This window comes from Melanostigma gelatinosum (assembly GCF_949748355.1).
Source record: "Melanostigma gelatinosum genome assembly, chromosome: 9".
Lineage (NCBI taxonomy): Eukaryota > Metazoa > Chordata > Actinopteri > Perciformes > Zoarcidae > Melanostigma > Melanostigma gelatinosum.
The window spans coordinates 1,813,840-1,830,595 of NC_136642.1; the positions used below are offsets into that span (position 1 = coordinate 1,813,840).

General features: G+C 40.1%; 1 protein-coding gene across 1 annotated transcript; it reads left to right on the forward strand.

The window, feature by feature from the left end:
- Positions 1-11,676: 11,676 nt before the first annotated feature.
- LOC306782640 (beta-2 adrenergic receptor) lies at positions 11,677-12,699 on the forward strand (the record flags this gene model as incomplete). The annotated part of the gene is made up of 1 exon (XM_079276083.1): positions 11,677-12,699. The coding sequence occupies one exon, from the start codon at positions 11,677-11,679 to the stop codon at positions 12,697-12,699; it is 1,023 nt and encodes a 340-aa protein (XP_079132209.1).
- Between the last annotated feature and the right edge of the window lie 4,057 nt (positions 12,700-16,756).

Consider the following 16,756-nt stretch of genomic DNA (forward strand, 5'->3'; position numbering starts at 1 on the left):
CTAAAGAGTTTTTAGTGTTGAATTTTGTTCAACATTGATTTAAGAAATATGGATATTTTCAATGAATAAGGATGTCCGGGAAGCCGCCTCACTTTGCAGCACGTGTAGATTTGTGTCTGCAGATTAAAGACGCCACGATGACCAGCTGGGTTTTGTTTACTACTACAGCTGTTTATAGAGGCCAGATTATGATGTCATCTCTTGCCTGCTGGAGTAGAGTCCATCATCCGAAATCCATCCATCCATCATCCTTTATACATCATCCATCCATCATCCTTTATACATCATCCATCCATCATCCTTTATACATCATCCATCCTTTATCCTTTATACATCATCCATCCATCATCCATTATACATCATCCATCCATCATCCTTTATACATCATCCATCATCCATTATACATCATCCATCATCCATCCATCATCCTTTATACATCATCCATCATCCTTTATACATCATCCATCATCCTTTATACATCATCCATCATCCATCCATCATCCTTTATACATCATCCATCATCCATCCATCATCCTTTATACATCATCCATCCATCATCCTTTATACATCATCCATCATCCATCCTTTATACATCATCCATCATCATCCTTTATCCATCATCCATCCATCATCCATTATACATCATCCATCATCCTTTATACATCATCCATCATCCATCCTTTATACATCATCCATCCATCATCCTTTATACATCATCCATCATCCATCCTTTATACATCATCCATCATCCATCCTTTATACATCATCCATCCATCATCCTTTATACATCATCCATCATCCATCCTTTATACATCATCCATCCATCATACATCATCCATCCGTCATCCATCCTTTATACATCATCCATCCATCATCCTTTATACATCATCCATCATCCATCCATCATCCATTATACATCATCCATCCATCATCCTTTATACATCATCCATCCATCATCCTTTATACATCATCCATCCATCATCCTTTATACATCATCCATCCATCATCCTTTATACATCATCCATCCATCATCCTTTATACATCATCCATCCATCATCCTTTATACATCATCCATCCATCATCCTTTATACATCATCCATCTATCATTGATCCATCCATCATCCTTCATGCATCATCCATCCATCATCCATTATACATCATCCTTTATACATCATCCATCCATCATCCTTTATACATCATCCATCCTTCATGCATCATCCATCCATCATCCATTATACATCATCCTTTATACATCATCCATCCATCATCCTTTATACATCATCCATCCATCATCCTTTATACATCATCCATCCATCATCCTTTATACATCATCCATCCATCATCCTTTATACATCATCCATCATCTATCATTGATCCATCCATCATCCTTCATGCATCATCCATCCATCATCCATTATACATCATCCTTTATACATCATCCATCCATCATCCTTTATACATCATCCATCCATCATCCTTTATACATCATCCATCCTTTATACATCATCCATCCTTTATACGTCATCCATCCATCATCCTTTATACATCATCCATCCATCATCCTTTATACATCATCCATCCATCATCCTTTATACATCATCCATCCATCATCCTTTATACATCATCCATCATCCATCCATCATCCTTTATACATCATCCATCCTTTATACATCATCCATCATCCATCCATCATCCTTTATACATCATCCATCCATCATCCTTTATACATCATCCATCCATCATCCTTTATACCAGTGATTCTTAACCATAGGGCCGCGGCCCATGATTGGGCCGCGAGCGCCACCTAGAGGGCCGCGAAAAACGTTCAGTTTTGCACCTGTGGGCCGCGGGACCGCATAGGTTATCAATTGAAGACACCAGAGATATCACTGTTATCCATGAGACACTCAGGTACGATACAGCTTCCCACCACCTGGTGGCGGTAATGCGTCAGTCAGTTGTTTAACAAGCTGCAATAAGCAGAAGAAGACACTCAGCTAGCCGCTAGCCTGTAGCGAAAGTTATGGATAAGTTATTAAAAAGAAAAAATGAAGACGACAGTAGTGCCATACCCCCCAAAAGTCTAAATGTGTGCGCAAGTACAACCCTGACTTTCTCAAGTTTCTTAAGCTTTGTGAACGGAGGCAACGAGGCAGAGCCGAGGGCTCAGTGTGTGGAATGTGGGCTAATGCTATCAAACGAAGCTCTGAAGCCTTCAGAAATAAAGCGACACGTAGCGACGAAACATCCAACGCTCGTGGGAAAGTCTGTTGGGCTTCTTGTTGTGTATGCAGGTTTACATACACATGATAATAAATGTCTTTGTGATCATCACATTGTATCATCTCATTTATTTAACAAGGGTTTTGCCTGTTCAACACCGGCATCCTCGATCCCCTCCCCTTCCGTTCCTACGGCTTGTTTGCGCAAATACGTCACAAAACATGTCCGTGTTTGGTATCCCAGCATGCCCAAAATCCTCATCTTACCTGTACAGATACAGCCACCGGCAGTATATTTGTGTATACTGCTGTGACTTCAATAAATGAAAAGTACTGAGTGTTTTCTCTTTTTTTGTTCAGAACTTAAAAGCAAAATGAATACAACAGTCTCAAGTGAACTTATAGAAAGGAAAAAGTATATGGTCCTGGCCAAGGGGACAGCAGAACGTAATATAAATCAAAAACAGCTGATAAATGCATTTTACAGGACAGGTGGCAACATTAAGGCCCATCATGATGATTTAGTCTGAATCTACTGCATGTTGATCATATGGCCGACATAACCTCACTGATAATTATATCATTGTTTATAGTAACTGAGGTTAGCTTTAGTTTAGAGCAGTGGTCCCCAACCACCGGTACCGGGCCGCACAGGAAGAATAAATATTATATTATTTCCGTTTTATTGATTATCAGAGTCTGAAGGAAGTTTTATTTTGAAAAATGACCGGATTCTCTCGCAATTTCATCCGCCTGTGCCTCTTGACATGTCAAGACGCTTTGTCTCGGTCACAACTCTGCTGGTGTTTTGGATTAAAATCGAGGCTGAATATCCTGAGATCGCCACTAAAGCACTGAAAACCCTGCTTCCATTTCACACATCCTCTTTGTGAAGCGGGATGTTCTGCAGTGACAGCAATCAAAACAAAATGGCGGAGTAGAGTGGACATCAAGAACAGACTTCGGGTGTCATTGTCTCCCATTACCCCCAGATGGGGTAATGGGAGACTAATGGGAGGGCTGCCACCGATTCAGCAATGTTAAAAGGATCATTTGTGGAGTTACTTGCAACAGCTTAAACTTTTGTTGTGACTTGTTGCATGTATGATTTTAAATATCTGCAAAGCAACAGACAAAATAATTTTTTTTAATATACAGTGTTGTATCATTACTGCTAATGGGTCATAATGTGTGGAGTTTTGTGAAAACTGCCATGGAAAACATGCTGAACACTGGACTAGCAAATAGTGAATTCATAGAATAGAACAGAATAGAATAGAATGCTGGATGGAACTGGAACACAGCTGAGTTCTGGGATTAGAATGTTGAGGTGTCATCTTGTGGATGAAGCCCAGTGCTCCACAGAGGACAGCTGGACAGCTCTGAGGGAAGCCACAGGCAAAACCACTCCTCAAAATTTCTTGTAAAGTATTTTATTTTATTTTATATGACTGGTCAGACTCCCTGTTGAGGTGAAGGTCTGTCATCTGGCAAATTGGCAGATGAACTTGCAAGCTTTTCAACCTCACTTCAGGCTTCCGGTGTGTCCGATGTCGGCTGCTGGGGTCAGATACCCTCACCAAACTCCTGTCGTGTAAACCAGGAGCATATCTGACCTGTAACTTTGGATTCAGAATAGACTTTGACTGCTACCACTTTTCATAATTTGGCTCACGATGTTTGGTGCCACTATTATAATTGAAGGATTACCAAATCCCTCCTTGAATATCAAATTGTTAGCATTGATTATTTACTGAGAGTAAAGTACAGTAAAACTTAGAGAGCTTTGCTTAGAGGAGGGATATTTTGAAATATAGTATTTATAATCATACAGTTGTAAAATAATGAACTAACTGTGTAAAATGTTGGCATTTACTCTAACCTCCTACATTAGGACAGTGTTTTCATGCTGTCATTCACTCACTCTCTGTGCTTTCTCTCCTCACAAGTTTCTATGGATCATTGTTATATCTGGACACTGGTCTTGCCTCTAACGTAGTTGTGACACATGCAAGAGTAACTTCCCTGGTTGCCCTGATCGTGACAGTGAGCGTGTACTGTCGGGGAGAGGCAGTCACGTATCTCCTGAGTGAGAGTCCTGAACGGTGACATGTCGCTGTGTTGGGCTGCTGTTTCAGTAGTATCAAACAAGGGGATGGCCAGTCTTCAAATCATGTGCCAACATGCGTTTGGGTACTTCCGGTGTCCGATGTACAATGATGGGGTAATATACTCTCACCAAACTCCTGTCGTGTGAACCAGCAGCATATCTGACCTGTAGCATTGGATTCAGAATAGACTTTGTCCGTCAGCACTTTTCGTAATTTGGCTTAGTATGTTTGGTGCCACTATAATAATTTAAGGATTACCAAATCCCTCCTTGAATATCAAATTGTTAGCATTGATTATTTACTGAGGGTCAAGTACAGTAAAACGTATAGAGCTTTGCTCAGAGGAGTGATATTTTGAAATAATTAATTTACAACTGTATGACTATAAATACTATAACTACCGGTATGTAAAGTTTGAGGATTTACTCTGACTTCCTACATTAGGACAGTCTTTGTATGCTCTTATTCACTCCCTCATCTCTCTGACTCTCGCTCTCTGGCTCCTACTCTATCAGCTGACAGTGGGCGATTTCGCCACGGCCTCCCTCAGCCAATCATATATTTCCTGTCAAACTTTAAAGACCTGTTCTCTTCTGTGCAGTCAGCTGTCATTTCAGTACGAACCGATGTGACCCTCCTCCCCATTCATCATTACATCTGGTGTTCAAGGTTTCTTCCACTGAGGGCAGTCCCACTCCACATGCCATCATCTATCTTCAACCTGCCCCTACTGTCTTCAACAACTCTACCAGTGTCGACTCTCCAAAATTTTAACTTTACTTTGCACAATTTAATAAATGTATTTGTTCACTGTAAATTAAGTTTCTCCTGATTTAACAAGCTGTGTCTCCCTGTATAAGTGTGTCAATGATCTCCCGGTGGCTTCAGTTCTATTTGTTTTGTTTTTTGTGATGTTATTTTATTTCAAACTAATTTGCAATCATAAGAAGCGTGGTCTTTGTTGGTGAAATGTTTCTCACATACAAACAATTACTTATCGTAAAAAATCTTCAAATATATAGTAGAGTAAAATGTTTTCGGTGCGTTTTCTAGAAACTACAGGTCTGATGAGGAAAGTGGGAACAGGTGTGTAGGTGGGAGGGGCTGTCATGTGACCAGGACTGGCAGGTCTGGGGAGTGAGCAGGGGCTGGAGAGAAGGACAGAGAGCCAGGACGGGCAAAACCACCAACCCACTAGAAAGTCTCTGACCTCCCTCGAACTTCTCAGACAGTTTAAGTCAGGGGTGCCGCCACGTCATTTTATGTGGCCCACGAATCCGCCAGAATTTATTTTCTTTTGATTTAAAAAAAATAAAAAGTTAGATTTGATAATAAAAATATCCCCATCGTCGAAATCATGAGATCGAAAGTCGAAGTTATGAGATAGAAAGGCATAATGATGAGCTACTTAAACACACAGTCACAGAAGCAGCTCTTTGGCTGCTTACTGTACACTTGCAAATATTATTGTGAGTATATTGATGCAATAAGCAGAAGAAGACACTCAGCTAGCCGCTAGCCTGTAGCGAAAGTTATGGATAAGTTATTAAAAAGAAAAAATGAGGACGACAGTAGTGCCATACCCCCCAAAAGTCTAAATGTGTGCGCAAGTACAACCCTGACTTTCTTAAGTTTCTTAAGCTTTGTGAACGGAGGCAACGAGGCAGAGCCGAGGGCTCAGTGTGTGGAATGTGAGCTAATACTATCAAACGAAGCACTGGAGCCTTCAAAAATAAAGCGACACGTAGCGACGAAACATCCAACGCTCGTGGGAAAGTCTGTTGGGCTTCTTGTTGTGTATGCAGGTTTACATACACATGATAATAAATGTCTTTGTGATCATCACATTGTATCATCTCATTTATTTAACAAGGGTTTTGCCTGTTCAACACCGGCATCCTCGATCCCCTCCCCTTCCGTTCCTACGGCTTGTTTGCGCAAATACGTCACAAAACATGTCCGTGTTTGGTATCCCAGCATGCCCAAAATCCTCATCTTTGCAAAGAAATCATCGATTTTCTTTCATTTCTTATGGTTTCTCCACAAAAGGAGCCCACACACACACTGTCCAAAGTCGCCATAACCGCTGCAAGTCGTATCTTGCAGCATTTCGACGGAAAAAGACACATTACAGACCCGACAACGTGCTAGCGGATGTTACCATGGAGCTACTGCCTTCAGAAAGCGCTAGTACTTATAGTACAAACCTTATCCTCCTCTTCCATAAGCCGTCAACCAACGTTTGCGTAACTGAGCTATTCTCATTCTCGATCGTGCGCTCGGTCGCAGCCATTAAGCACAGCAAGTCCGCTACTCACACACCATGTCTTCGACCATATATACATAGTTTTTGCAATTTGTAAAGGCTAAAAATAAAAGTAAAATAATATAAAATCACAATATAAAGGGAGAAACACCTTTAGTGTGTCAGAATATCATGTGGTTACCATGTGTCCATTTGGGTCTCCAAATGTCCTTTTAGAGCTCCGCCTGGATCTCTTCATGAAGAAACTCTGTAGAATGGTCATACTTTGTCCAATCTTCTTCAAATTTGAGGCAGTTGTTCACTGATAGTGTAGTTGCAGCCCTATACTGTCCTTTACCTGTACAGATACAGCCACCGGCAGTTATTTATACTGAAAGATACTTTTTTATTTTATGCGGACAAAAATCTTAAATTTGTACTGACTCCAAAGGCCCACTGCTCTGTTTCTGTATGACCTACAGGTTGTCTGACACTTTTGATGCATATAGTCAGAGTGGGCCCCGGGACACTTTGTACTTGAAAAGTTGGGCCCCGAGGTCAAAAAGGTTAAGAACCCCTGCTTTATACATCATCCATCCTTTATACATCATCCATCCTTTATACATCATCCATCCATCATCCTTTATACATCATCCATCATCCTTTATACATCATCCATCCTTTATACATCATCCATCATCCATCCATCATCCTTTATACATCATCCATCCATCATCCTTTATACATCATCCATCCTTTATACATCATCCATCCTTTATACGTCATCCATCCATCATCCTTTATACATCATCCATCCATCATCCTTTATACATCATCCATCCATCATCCTTTATACATCATCCATTCATTATCCTTTATACATCATCCATCCTTTATACATCATCCATCCTTTATACATCATCCATCCATCATCCTTTATACATCATCCATCCATCATCCTTTATACATCATCCATCCATCATCCTTTATACATCATCCATCATCCATCCATCATCCTTTATACATCATCCATCCTTTATACATCATCCATCATCCATCCATCATCCTTTGTACATCATCCATCCATCATCCTTTATACATCATCCATCCATCATCCTTTATACATCATCCATCCTTTATACATCATCCATCCTTTATACATCATCCATCCATCATCCTTTATACATCATCCATCATCCTTTATACATCATCCATCCTTTATACATCATCCATCCATCATCCTTTATACATCATCCATCATCCTTTATACATCATCCATCCATCATCCTTTATACATCATCCATCATCCATCCATCATCCTTCATGCATCATCCATCCATCATCCATTATACATCATCCTTTATACATCATCCATCCATCCTTTATACATCATCCATCCATCATCCATTATACATCATCCTTTATACATCATCCATCCATCATCCTTCATGCATCATCCATCCATCATCCATTATACATCATCCTTTATACATCATCCATCCATCATCCTTCATGCATCATCCATCCATCATCCTTTATACATCATCCTTTATACATCATCCATCCTTTATCCATCCATCATCCTTTATACATGATCCATCCATCATCCTTTATACATGATCCATCCATCATCCTTTATACATCATCCATCCATCATCCTTTATACATCATCCATCCTTTATACATCATCCATCCATCATCCTTTATACATCATCCATCATCCATCCATCATCCTTTATACATCATCCATCCTTTATACATCATCCATCCATCATCCTTTATACATCATCCATCCATCATCCTTTATACATCATCCATCATCCTTTATACATCATCCATCCTTTATACATCATCCATCCATCATCCTTTATACATCATCCATCCTTTATACATCATCCATCCATCATCCTTTATACATCATCCATCATCCATCCATCATCCTTTATACATCATCCATCATCCTTTATACATCATCCATCATCCATCCTTTATACATCATCCATCATCCATCCATCATCCTTTATACATCATCCATCCTTTATACATCATCCATCATCCTTTATACATCATCCATCCTTTATACATCATCCATCCATCATCCTTTATACATCATCCATCCATCATCCTTTATACATCATCCATCCATCATCCTTTATACATCATCCATCATCCATCCATCATCCTTTATACATCATCCATCCTTTATACATCATCCATCCATCATCCTTTATACATCTTCCATCCATCATCCTTTATACATCATCCATCCTTTATACATCATCCATCCATCATCCTTTATACATCTTCCATCCATCATCCTTTATACATCATCCATCATCCTTTATACATCATCCATCCTTTATACATCATCCATCATCCATCCATCATCCTTTATACATCATCCATCCTTTATACATCATCCATCATCCATCCTTTATACATCATCCATCCTTTATACATCATCCATCCTTTATACATCATCCATCATCCATCCATCATCCTTTATATATCATCCATCCTTTATACATCATCCATCCATCATCCTTTATACATCATCCATCATCCTTTATACATCATCCATCCTTTATACATCATCCATCATCCATCCATCATCCTTTATACATCATCCATCCTTTATACATCATCCATCATCCTTTATACATCATCCATCCTTTATACATCATCTATCCTTTATACATCATCCATCATCCATCCATCATCCTTTATACATCATCCATCTTTTATACATCATCCATCATCCATCCTTTATACATCATCCATCATCCATTATACATCATCCATCCATCATCCTTTATACATCATCCATCTTTTATACATCATCCATCATCCATCCTTTATACATCATCCATCCATCATCCTTTATACATCATCCATCATCCATCCATCATCCTTTATACATCATCCATCCTTTATACGTCATCCATCCTTTATACATCATCCATCCATCATCCTTTATACATCATCCATCCATCATCCTTTATACATCATCCATCCATCATCCTTTATACATCATCCATCCTTTATACATCATCCATCATCCATCCTTTATACATCATCCATCCATCATCCTTTATACATCATCCATCATCCATCCATCATCCTTTATACATCATCCATCATCCATCCATCATCCTTTATACATCATCCATCCTTTATACATCATCCATCCATCATCCTTTATACATCATCCATCATCCATCCTTTATACATCATCCATCATCCATCCATCATCCTTTATACATCATCCATCCTTTATACATCATCCATCCTTTATACATCATCCATCATCCTTTATACATCATCCATCCTTTATACATCATCCTTTATACATCATCCATCCATCATCCTTTATACATCATCCATCCTTTATACATCATCCATCATCCATCCTTTATACATCATCCATCCATCATCCTTTATACATCATCCATCCATCATCCTTTATACATCATCCATCCTTTATACATCATCCATCATCCATCCATCATCCTTTATACATCATCCATCATCCATCCATCATCCTTTATACATCATCCATCCTTTATACATCATCCATCCATCATCCTTTATACATCATCCATCCTTTATACATCATCCATCCTTTATACATCATCCATCCTTTATACATCATCCATCATCCATCCATCATCCTTTATACATCATCCATCCATCATCCTTTATACATCATCCATCCATCATCCTTTATACATCATCCATCCATCATCCTTTATACATCATCCATCCTTTATACATCATCCATCATCCATCCTTTATACATCATCCATCCATCATCCTTTATACATCATCCATCATCCATCCATCATCCTTTATACATCATCCATCATCCATCCATCATCCTTTATACATCATCCATCCTTTATACATCATCCATCCATCATCCTTTATACATCATCCATCATCCATCCTTTATACATCATCCATCATCCATCCATCATCCTTTATACATCATCCATCCTTTATACATCATCCATCATCCTTTATACATCATCCATCCTTTATACATCATCCATCATCCATCCATCATCCTTTATACATCATCCATCCATCATCCTTTATACATCATCCATCCATCATCCTTTATACATCATCCGTCCTTTATACATCATCCATCATCCATCCATCATCCTTTATACATCATCCATCATCCATCCATCATCCTTTATACATCATCCATCCTTTATACATCATCCATCCTTTATACATCATCCATCCTTTATACATCATCCATCCATCATCCTTTATACATCATCCATCCTTTATACATCATCCATCCTTTATACATCATCCATCATCCATCCATCATCCTTTATACCTCATCCATCCATCATCCTTTATACATCATCCATCCTTTATACATCATCCATCCATCATCCTTTATACATCATCCATCCATCATCCTTTATACATCATCCATCATCCATCCTTTATACATCATCCATCCATCATCCTTTATACATCATCCATCCATCATCCTTTATACATCATCCATCCATCATCCTTTATACATCATCCATCCTTTATACATCATCCATCATCCATCCTTTATACATCATCCATCCATCATCCTTTATACATCATCCATCCATCATCCTTTATACATCATCCATCCATCATCCTTTATACATCATCCATCCTTTATACATCATCCATCCATCATCCTTTATACATCATCCATCCATCATCCTTTATACATCATCCATCATCCATCCTTTATACATCATCCATCCATCATCCTTTATACATCATCCATCCATCATCCTTTATACATCATCCATCCATCATCCTTTATACATCATCCATCCTTTATACATCATCCATCATCCATCCTTTATACATCATCCATCCATCATCCTTTATACATCATCCATCCATCATCCTTTATACATCATCCATCCATCATCCTTTATACATCATCCATCCTTTATACATCATCCATCCATCATCCTTTATACATCATCCATCCATCATCCTTTACACATCATCCATCATCTGACATCTTTCTCTGTTTGTTTTAATTTCAGGTTATGAAGTGAATGTTGAAGCGGCAGTTTATCCAATGATTGAGACCAGCACTCCGACCATGTTGGTCCAAACCGAACCGGCGCGCTGCACCGTGTGCTGCTGTACGCTGGCACACAAAGTCCTCATTGTGCTCTTCATGGTGCTGCTGATTCTCGCCATCTTGTTTGGGAACTTGGTGACTCTGGCTGTGGTTCTCAGGACCAAACACTTCCACACGCCGCAGGGATACCTGAAGGCGTCCCTCGCCGTGGCTGATCTGGCGGTGGGGATATTCCTGGTGCCGCTCTCCGTCTATCTCATGGTGACCGACTCGGCGCCGGAGTGGACTTCATACAACTCGCAGTCGGTGAGTTTCCACCCGTGCAACGTCATCGGCCCCATCTTTGCCGGGTGCACCTTGGTTTCCATCACGACCATTTCCCTGCTGACGATCGAGAGGAGCATCGCCGTGTTGAGGCCGCTGCACAAGGACTCTGTGATTACGCGGAAAAGGACCACGATCCTCATCGTCCTCTCCTGGGTGGGGAGCTTCTTCTTGGCGGTGTCTCCGATGGTTTTCAGCAGCGAGATCGCTCTGGAGTACAACTCCTGCAGCCGGATGTGTAATTACGCGCTGGGCACCATCGGCGAGTTCCCGAGCCAGGCCTGGAAAATCCTCCTCCTCTTCCCGGTGTTTGACTTCACCCTCCTCGGTGGAACGGTGGTCATTAACATCATCTCTCTGTCCAGCATCAGGCAGCACTCGAGGCGGAGGAAACACCTGGCCGGGAGAGAGTGCCAAAGCACCACCAAGCCTACTTTCTCTGACATCAAAGCAGCCAGAACAATTGGGACGCTGACTGTGGCGTTCACCGCCTCATTCACCCCCATCGCCGTCTTTGTGGTCGGGAATGTTTTGGGGAATAAATGGTGCAACTTTTCCTTTTTTGCCTTCTGGATTTTAGCCACCAACAGTTGCTGGAATGTCATAATTTACAGCGTGAGGGCTCAGAAGTTCAGACTTTGCGCTTACAAGCTCCTCATGCCTTTCCTGAGAAAAAACACAACCAAAGGCTAAAATAATTCACGAACCAAAGACTTGAGTTGAGGATCATTTAGCTGTTTGTTTGTCACTCAAAGTCTTTGTTCAACACACACATTGTGTGTCTGGTTAGGAGACATGTCTGCATGTTTTGTGGATTGCTGTTCTGGAGATCCGTCAGTAAAAAGCTTGGTAAGTTTTCAGATCACCAATGTTGATATTTAATGTCTATCTTTGTGGCATTTGTCTTGTTCTGTGTTACAGAAGCCTGTTTTACTCTGTGGAATGGTTGTTTTATCTGAGTGTGATCAATTAAAAAATTTGATTCAAACTGAATCTGATTGCTGATTGCGCAGTGGATGTTTAAATGCTTGTCTCATGCACGATATATTTTATTTCAGTAGGCCTTTAGTCATCACATATTACACAATAAGAACTATATACACAGTACATTCTACAAATATACCATATTTATTGTTATACTATACACCAGGGTAAGACAATACTGAATTTAGTTATAACGATTATATTATTTATAACCCATTTATTAATCATAGAAGCATATCTATTTCAAAGCACACTGTCTTTGGAGTGGAAAAACACAGTAGCAACCATTCAGAATTGTCAGATCCTGTCTTTTTAAAGTATTGTAAGATTTGGCGACATCTAGTGGTGAAGTTGCAGATAACCAACTGAAACGCTCCCCATGTGCTGTGGCCGACACGAAAACACATAAAATGTTGATGAGCTTATCGAGACAAGGTTTGGTTTGTCCGTTCTGGGCAACTTTAGAAACATGGCAGACGGCTCTGTGAAGAGAACAAACTCCCTATGTAGATATAAGGAAGATCAAACTTCATTTCCAGGTGACGTTTGTTTGTTGCCTAAACGTAACTTTGTGTGTTGTTTAAACTTAATGTTTGTTTGTTGCCTAAACTTAACATTCGTTTGTTGTCTAAACTTAACGTTTGTTTGTTGCCTAAACTTAACATTCGTTTGTTGTCTAAACTTAACGTTTCTTTGTTGCCTAAACGTAACTTTGTGTGTTGTTTAAACTTAACGTTTGTTTGTTGCCTAAACGTAACTTTGTGTGTTGTTTAAACTTAACGTTTGTTTGTTGCCTAAACGTAACTTTGTGTGTTGTTTAAACTTAACGTTTGTTTGTTGCCTAAACTTAACATTTGTTTTGTTGCCTGAACCTAACTTTCCTTTTGAAGCATATTGTTGTCCTGAAAAAGAATCCGGGCCGAGCGACAGAAAATAAATGAAACCAATAGATTGCATTTCGTGACTATTTCACAAACTGCGGTGAACTGCGGTCTTTTCGTAACAACCGAAAAAAGCTTCCACAGTTGTTACGGTATGAAACTGTGACGTTTTGTCACCGTGCTAACGGTAAAATCGGTAAATCTCAACATCCCTATTCAGCAGTGAAAACAGGTAACAAGATATAGAAAGAACCACCGCATTACCTGGAGACCGAGACAGAAGATTATTCACTGTTAAATCATTACATATATTCACCATTCAAGCGCTGAAGGCTGGACAGGAGATTTCTACAAGCTGTACAAGCTGATATCAGCATCCAAAGCTGAGCAAAAAAAAACATAAAAGTACACATATAAAATGTGTTTGTGTGTTTCTGACATCTTGTTCAAGTCCTTCTGCTCCTAAATGATTGAGAGGAAAGAAAAATGCAAGGCTGTTCTAATGTTTCTAAAACATCCTGGCCGACTATCACAGAGCTGAAAGCACATTCCTCTCGCTCCACAGTGCCGCTTACTCTACAACACAAGAACAGAAGTTTAACCTTCATATCTCTGGCGAGTGTTGCATTCATCTCTCAGAAGCTGCAGAGGGAAGAAAAAAGAAAATGTGATCAAGCACTGTGGACGACATCACTTCCTGTCCTGTTCACCGACCCTGCTGAGTCACGGAGCGGATGAATAGGAAACGAGGACCATTGAGAAGAAGATGGAAAGAGAGCGTCGCTGTCCTCGGCTTCAATATTTATCAAGCTCGTGACTGATTCTGAGTGGTTTTTAGAGTAAGAACAGCTCGTTCTCAACAGTGACAAGCAATTGTCTGAAGTGATTTAGTGTATTATCAAAACACGTTTTTTGCGGGTAATTTCACATCTATCAGAGACGCTGGTTGCGGTTGCAATACCGTCTTACTTGAAGAAGACTTGAAACTAGAGATTTCTCTCATGTTTACAATGTTTACTGAGGTAATAAATCAAGAGAGAAGTAGAGTCATTTTCTATAGACTTCTATACAACCAGAGGAGTCGCCCCCTGGTGGCCACTAGAGAGAATGCAGCTTTAACATGTGACGCTTTGACTTTATATTTCAGAACTGGAAGTTGCTGCCTGGTCAGTACAAATACACTTTATAGTATTTTTGAGATTTTTGCTTTTTTCGTGTCGTGTCGTTCGTGTGTAAAGGTTTCCAAAACCCAACTGTTGTATAACCATCCCATTGTGCTTAATGAGCTCTGATTGGAGAGCAGCAGCAGCAGCAGCGGAGCCTCCACGGACGTAGTAAAGATCAGATTCTCCACACAGACAAACCGCCGCCTCCATCACAGCTGCAGCTTCATTCTCAGCGTCGGCGTCTTTGTGCAGCGGTGTCAGGCATTAGTGACCAGCGTGTCTGTGAAGTGGACGAATGCATGCTCCCGCTGTCAACAGCATCCGTGCGTCTCTGCAGGGACGTCATACGGGAGGCTGAACAACACTCATCTGGTTACTTTGTATCCGTGTGGACGTGTAAAACGGAGCGTTTCGGGAAACCATGACGTCGTCGTCCCCGATTCGCGCATTGCCCTTTGTTGTTTTGTGCAAAGAGCATAAACCAGAAACGGAAACAAAGATGGTGGACGACCGGATTGTTTCCGTTTTGGTTCTAATGACCCCTTTACATTTGAACGTTGCTGCACCGCTCATGCGTCTCATTATGTTGTCATCTTCAAGGCCAGTTGTTTCAAAATAAAACACTGTCATCCATTTATCTCACAGCAGTGGTGAAGCCGGTATCAAACCCGAGTGTCCTCGCACAATTTAGGAGTCGGAGCTCTTGAGAATTTCGGTCTACAAGAAGCAAAATAACACATTTTGGCCAAAATATTGATATTTATTTTACATGAAACTTTCCCAGCGGCTCTTGAGCTAAATACTATTACCATGTTTATTCCTCACCTTCTCAGGTCTTCAGTAGCAGCAGATTGTTCCTGAAAGGCCACAGAGATGTCGGAATATTTCCTATAACAACGTTTTCATCTCAATATTTTATATTCTTATATTTTAAAGTGAGGCGAAGCAGTAACTCCGTCCACACGAGTCGACTTTCGTTCTCGCCATAATATAGCACCAAATATTAAATCTGTACAAATAACGACATAGTTCGCTGTTGCTTTACTGTTTACTCTTCGATTACATTGCCAAAGGAAAACAAGCTCTCTCAGAATGGCCAGAATCTTCTTCTGTGGTATTTAATGGATCGCTGCTGTTATCGCCCGGCGAGCGTTTGGAGTCGTTCTGGTGCTTCTAGGAGCTGTGACCACATGCAGGTGGTTTTTAGAGGAAGTGAGTCGGGATTGGATTGAGAGCATTACAGAATATTTGTTTTGGCTGCTTCAGGTTTTCGACAACATCTTAAATATGCAGTGTTTAACATTTGGCGCCCTCTGGTGGCGAGGCTGCAGATGGCAGACAGTTAAAACTTCTTGAAATTTTGTTCTTAACTGAATCTTAATTTTCTGCCTCGATTGCATTTGATTTGTTTGAAATGTGCTTCATAGATCATCTTAATCGATTGATTGATCTTTGCTTGTTGGTTTCTAAAGAAGCTTTTCTTTTCAGCAAAACACCGAATGGAGAACGTCTGTTTCCATCTCGACAGTATGAACATAAATAATATAAAAACAGCTGTTGAGTCACAAAAGGTCGGCAGTTATGTAACCGTTTGTGTTTTGTGACCTTCTAACATTTCCCTTCACACTAGAAACAAATAAAATAAAAAGCCTCCATTCCTAAAAAACTCAATACGACAAAAACATGAAACGGGCTCCATCTTGAATCTCAGTTCTTTGT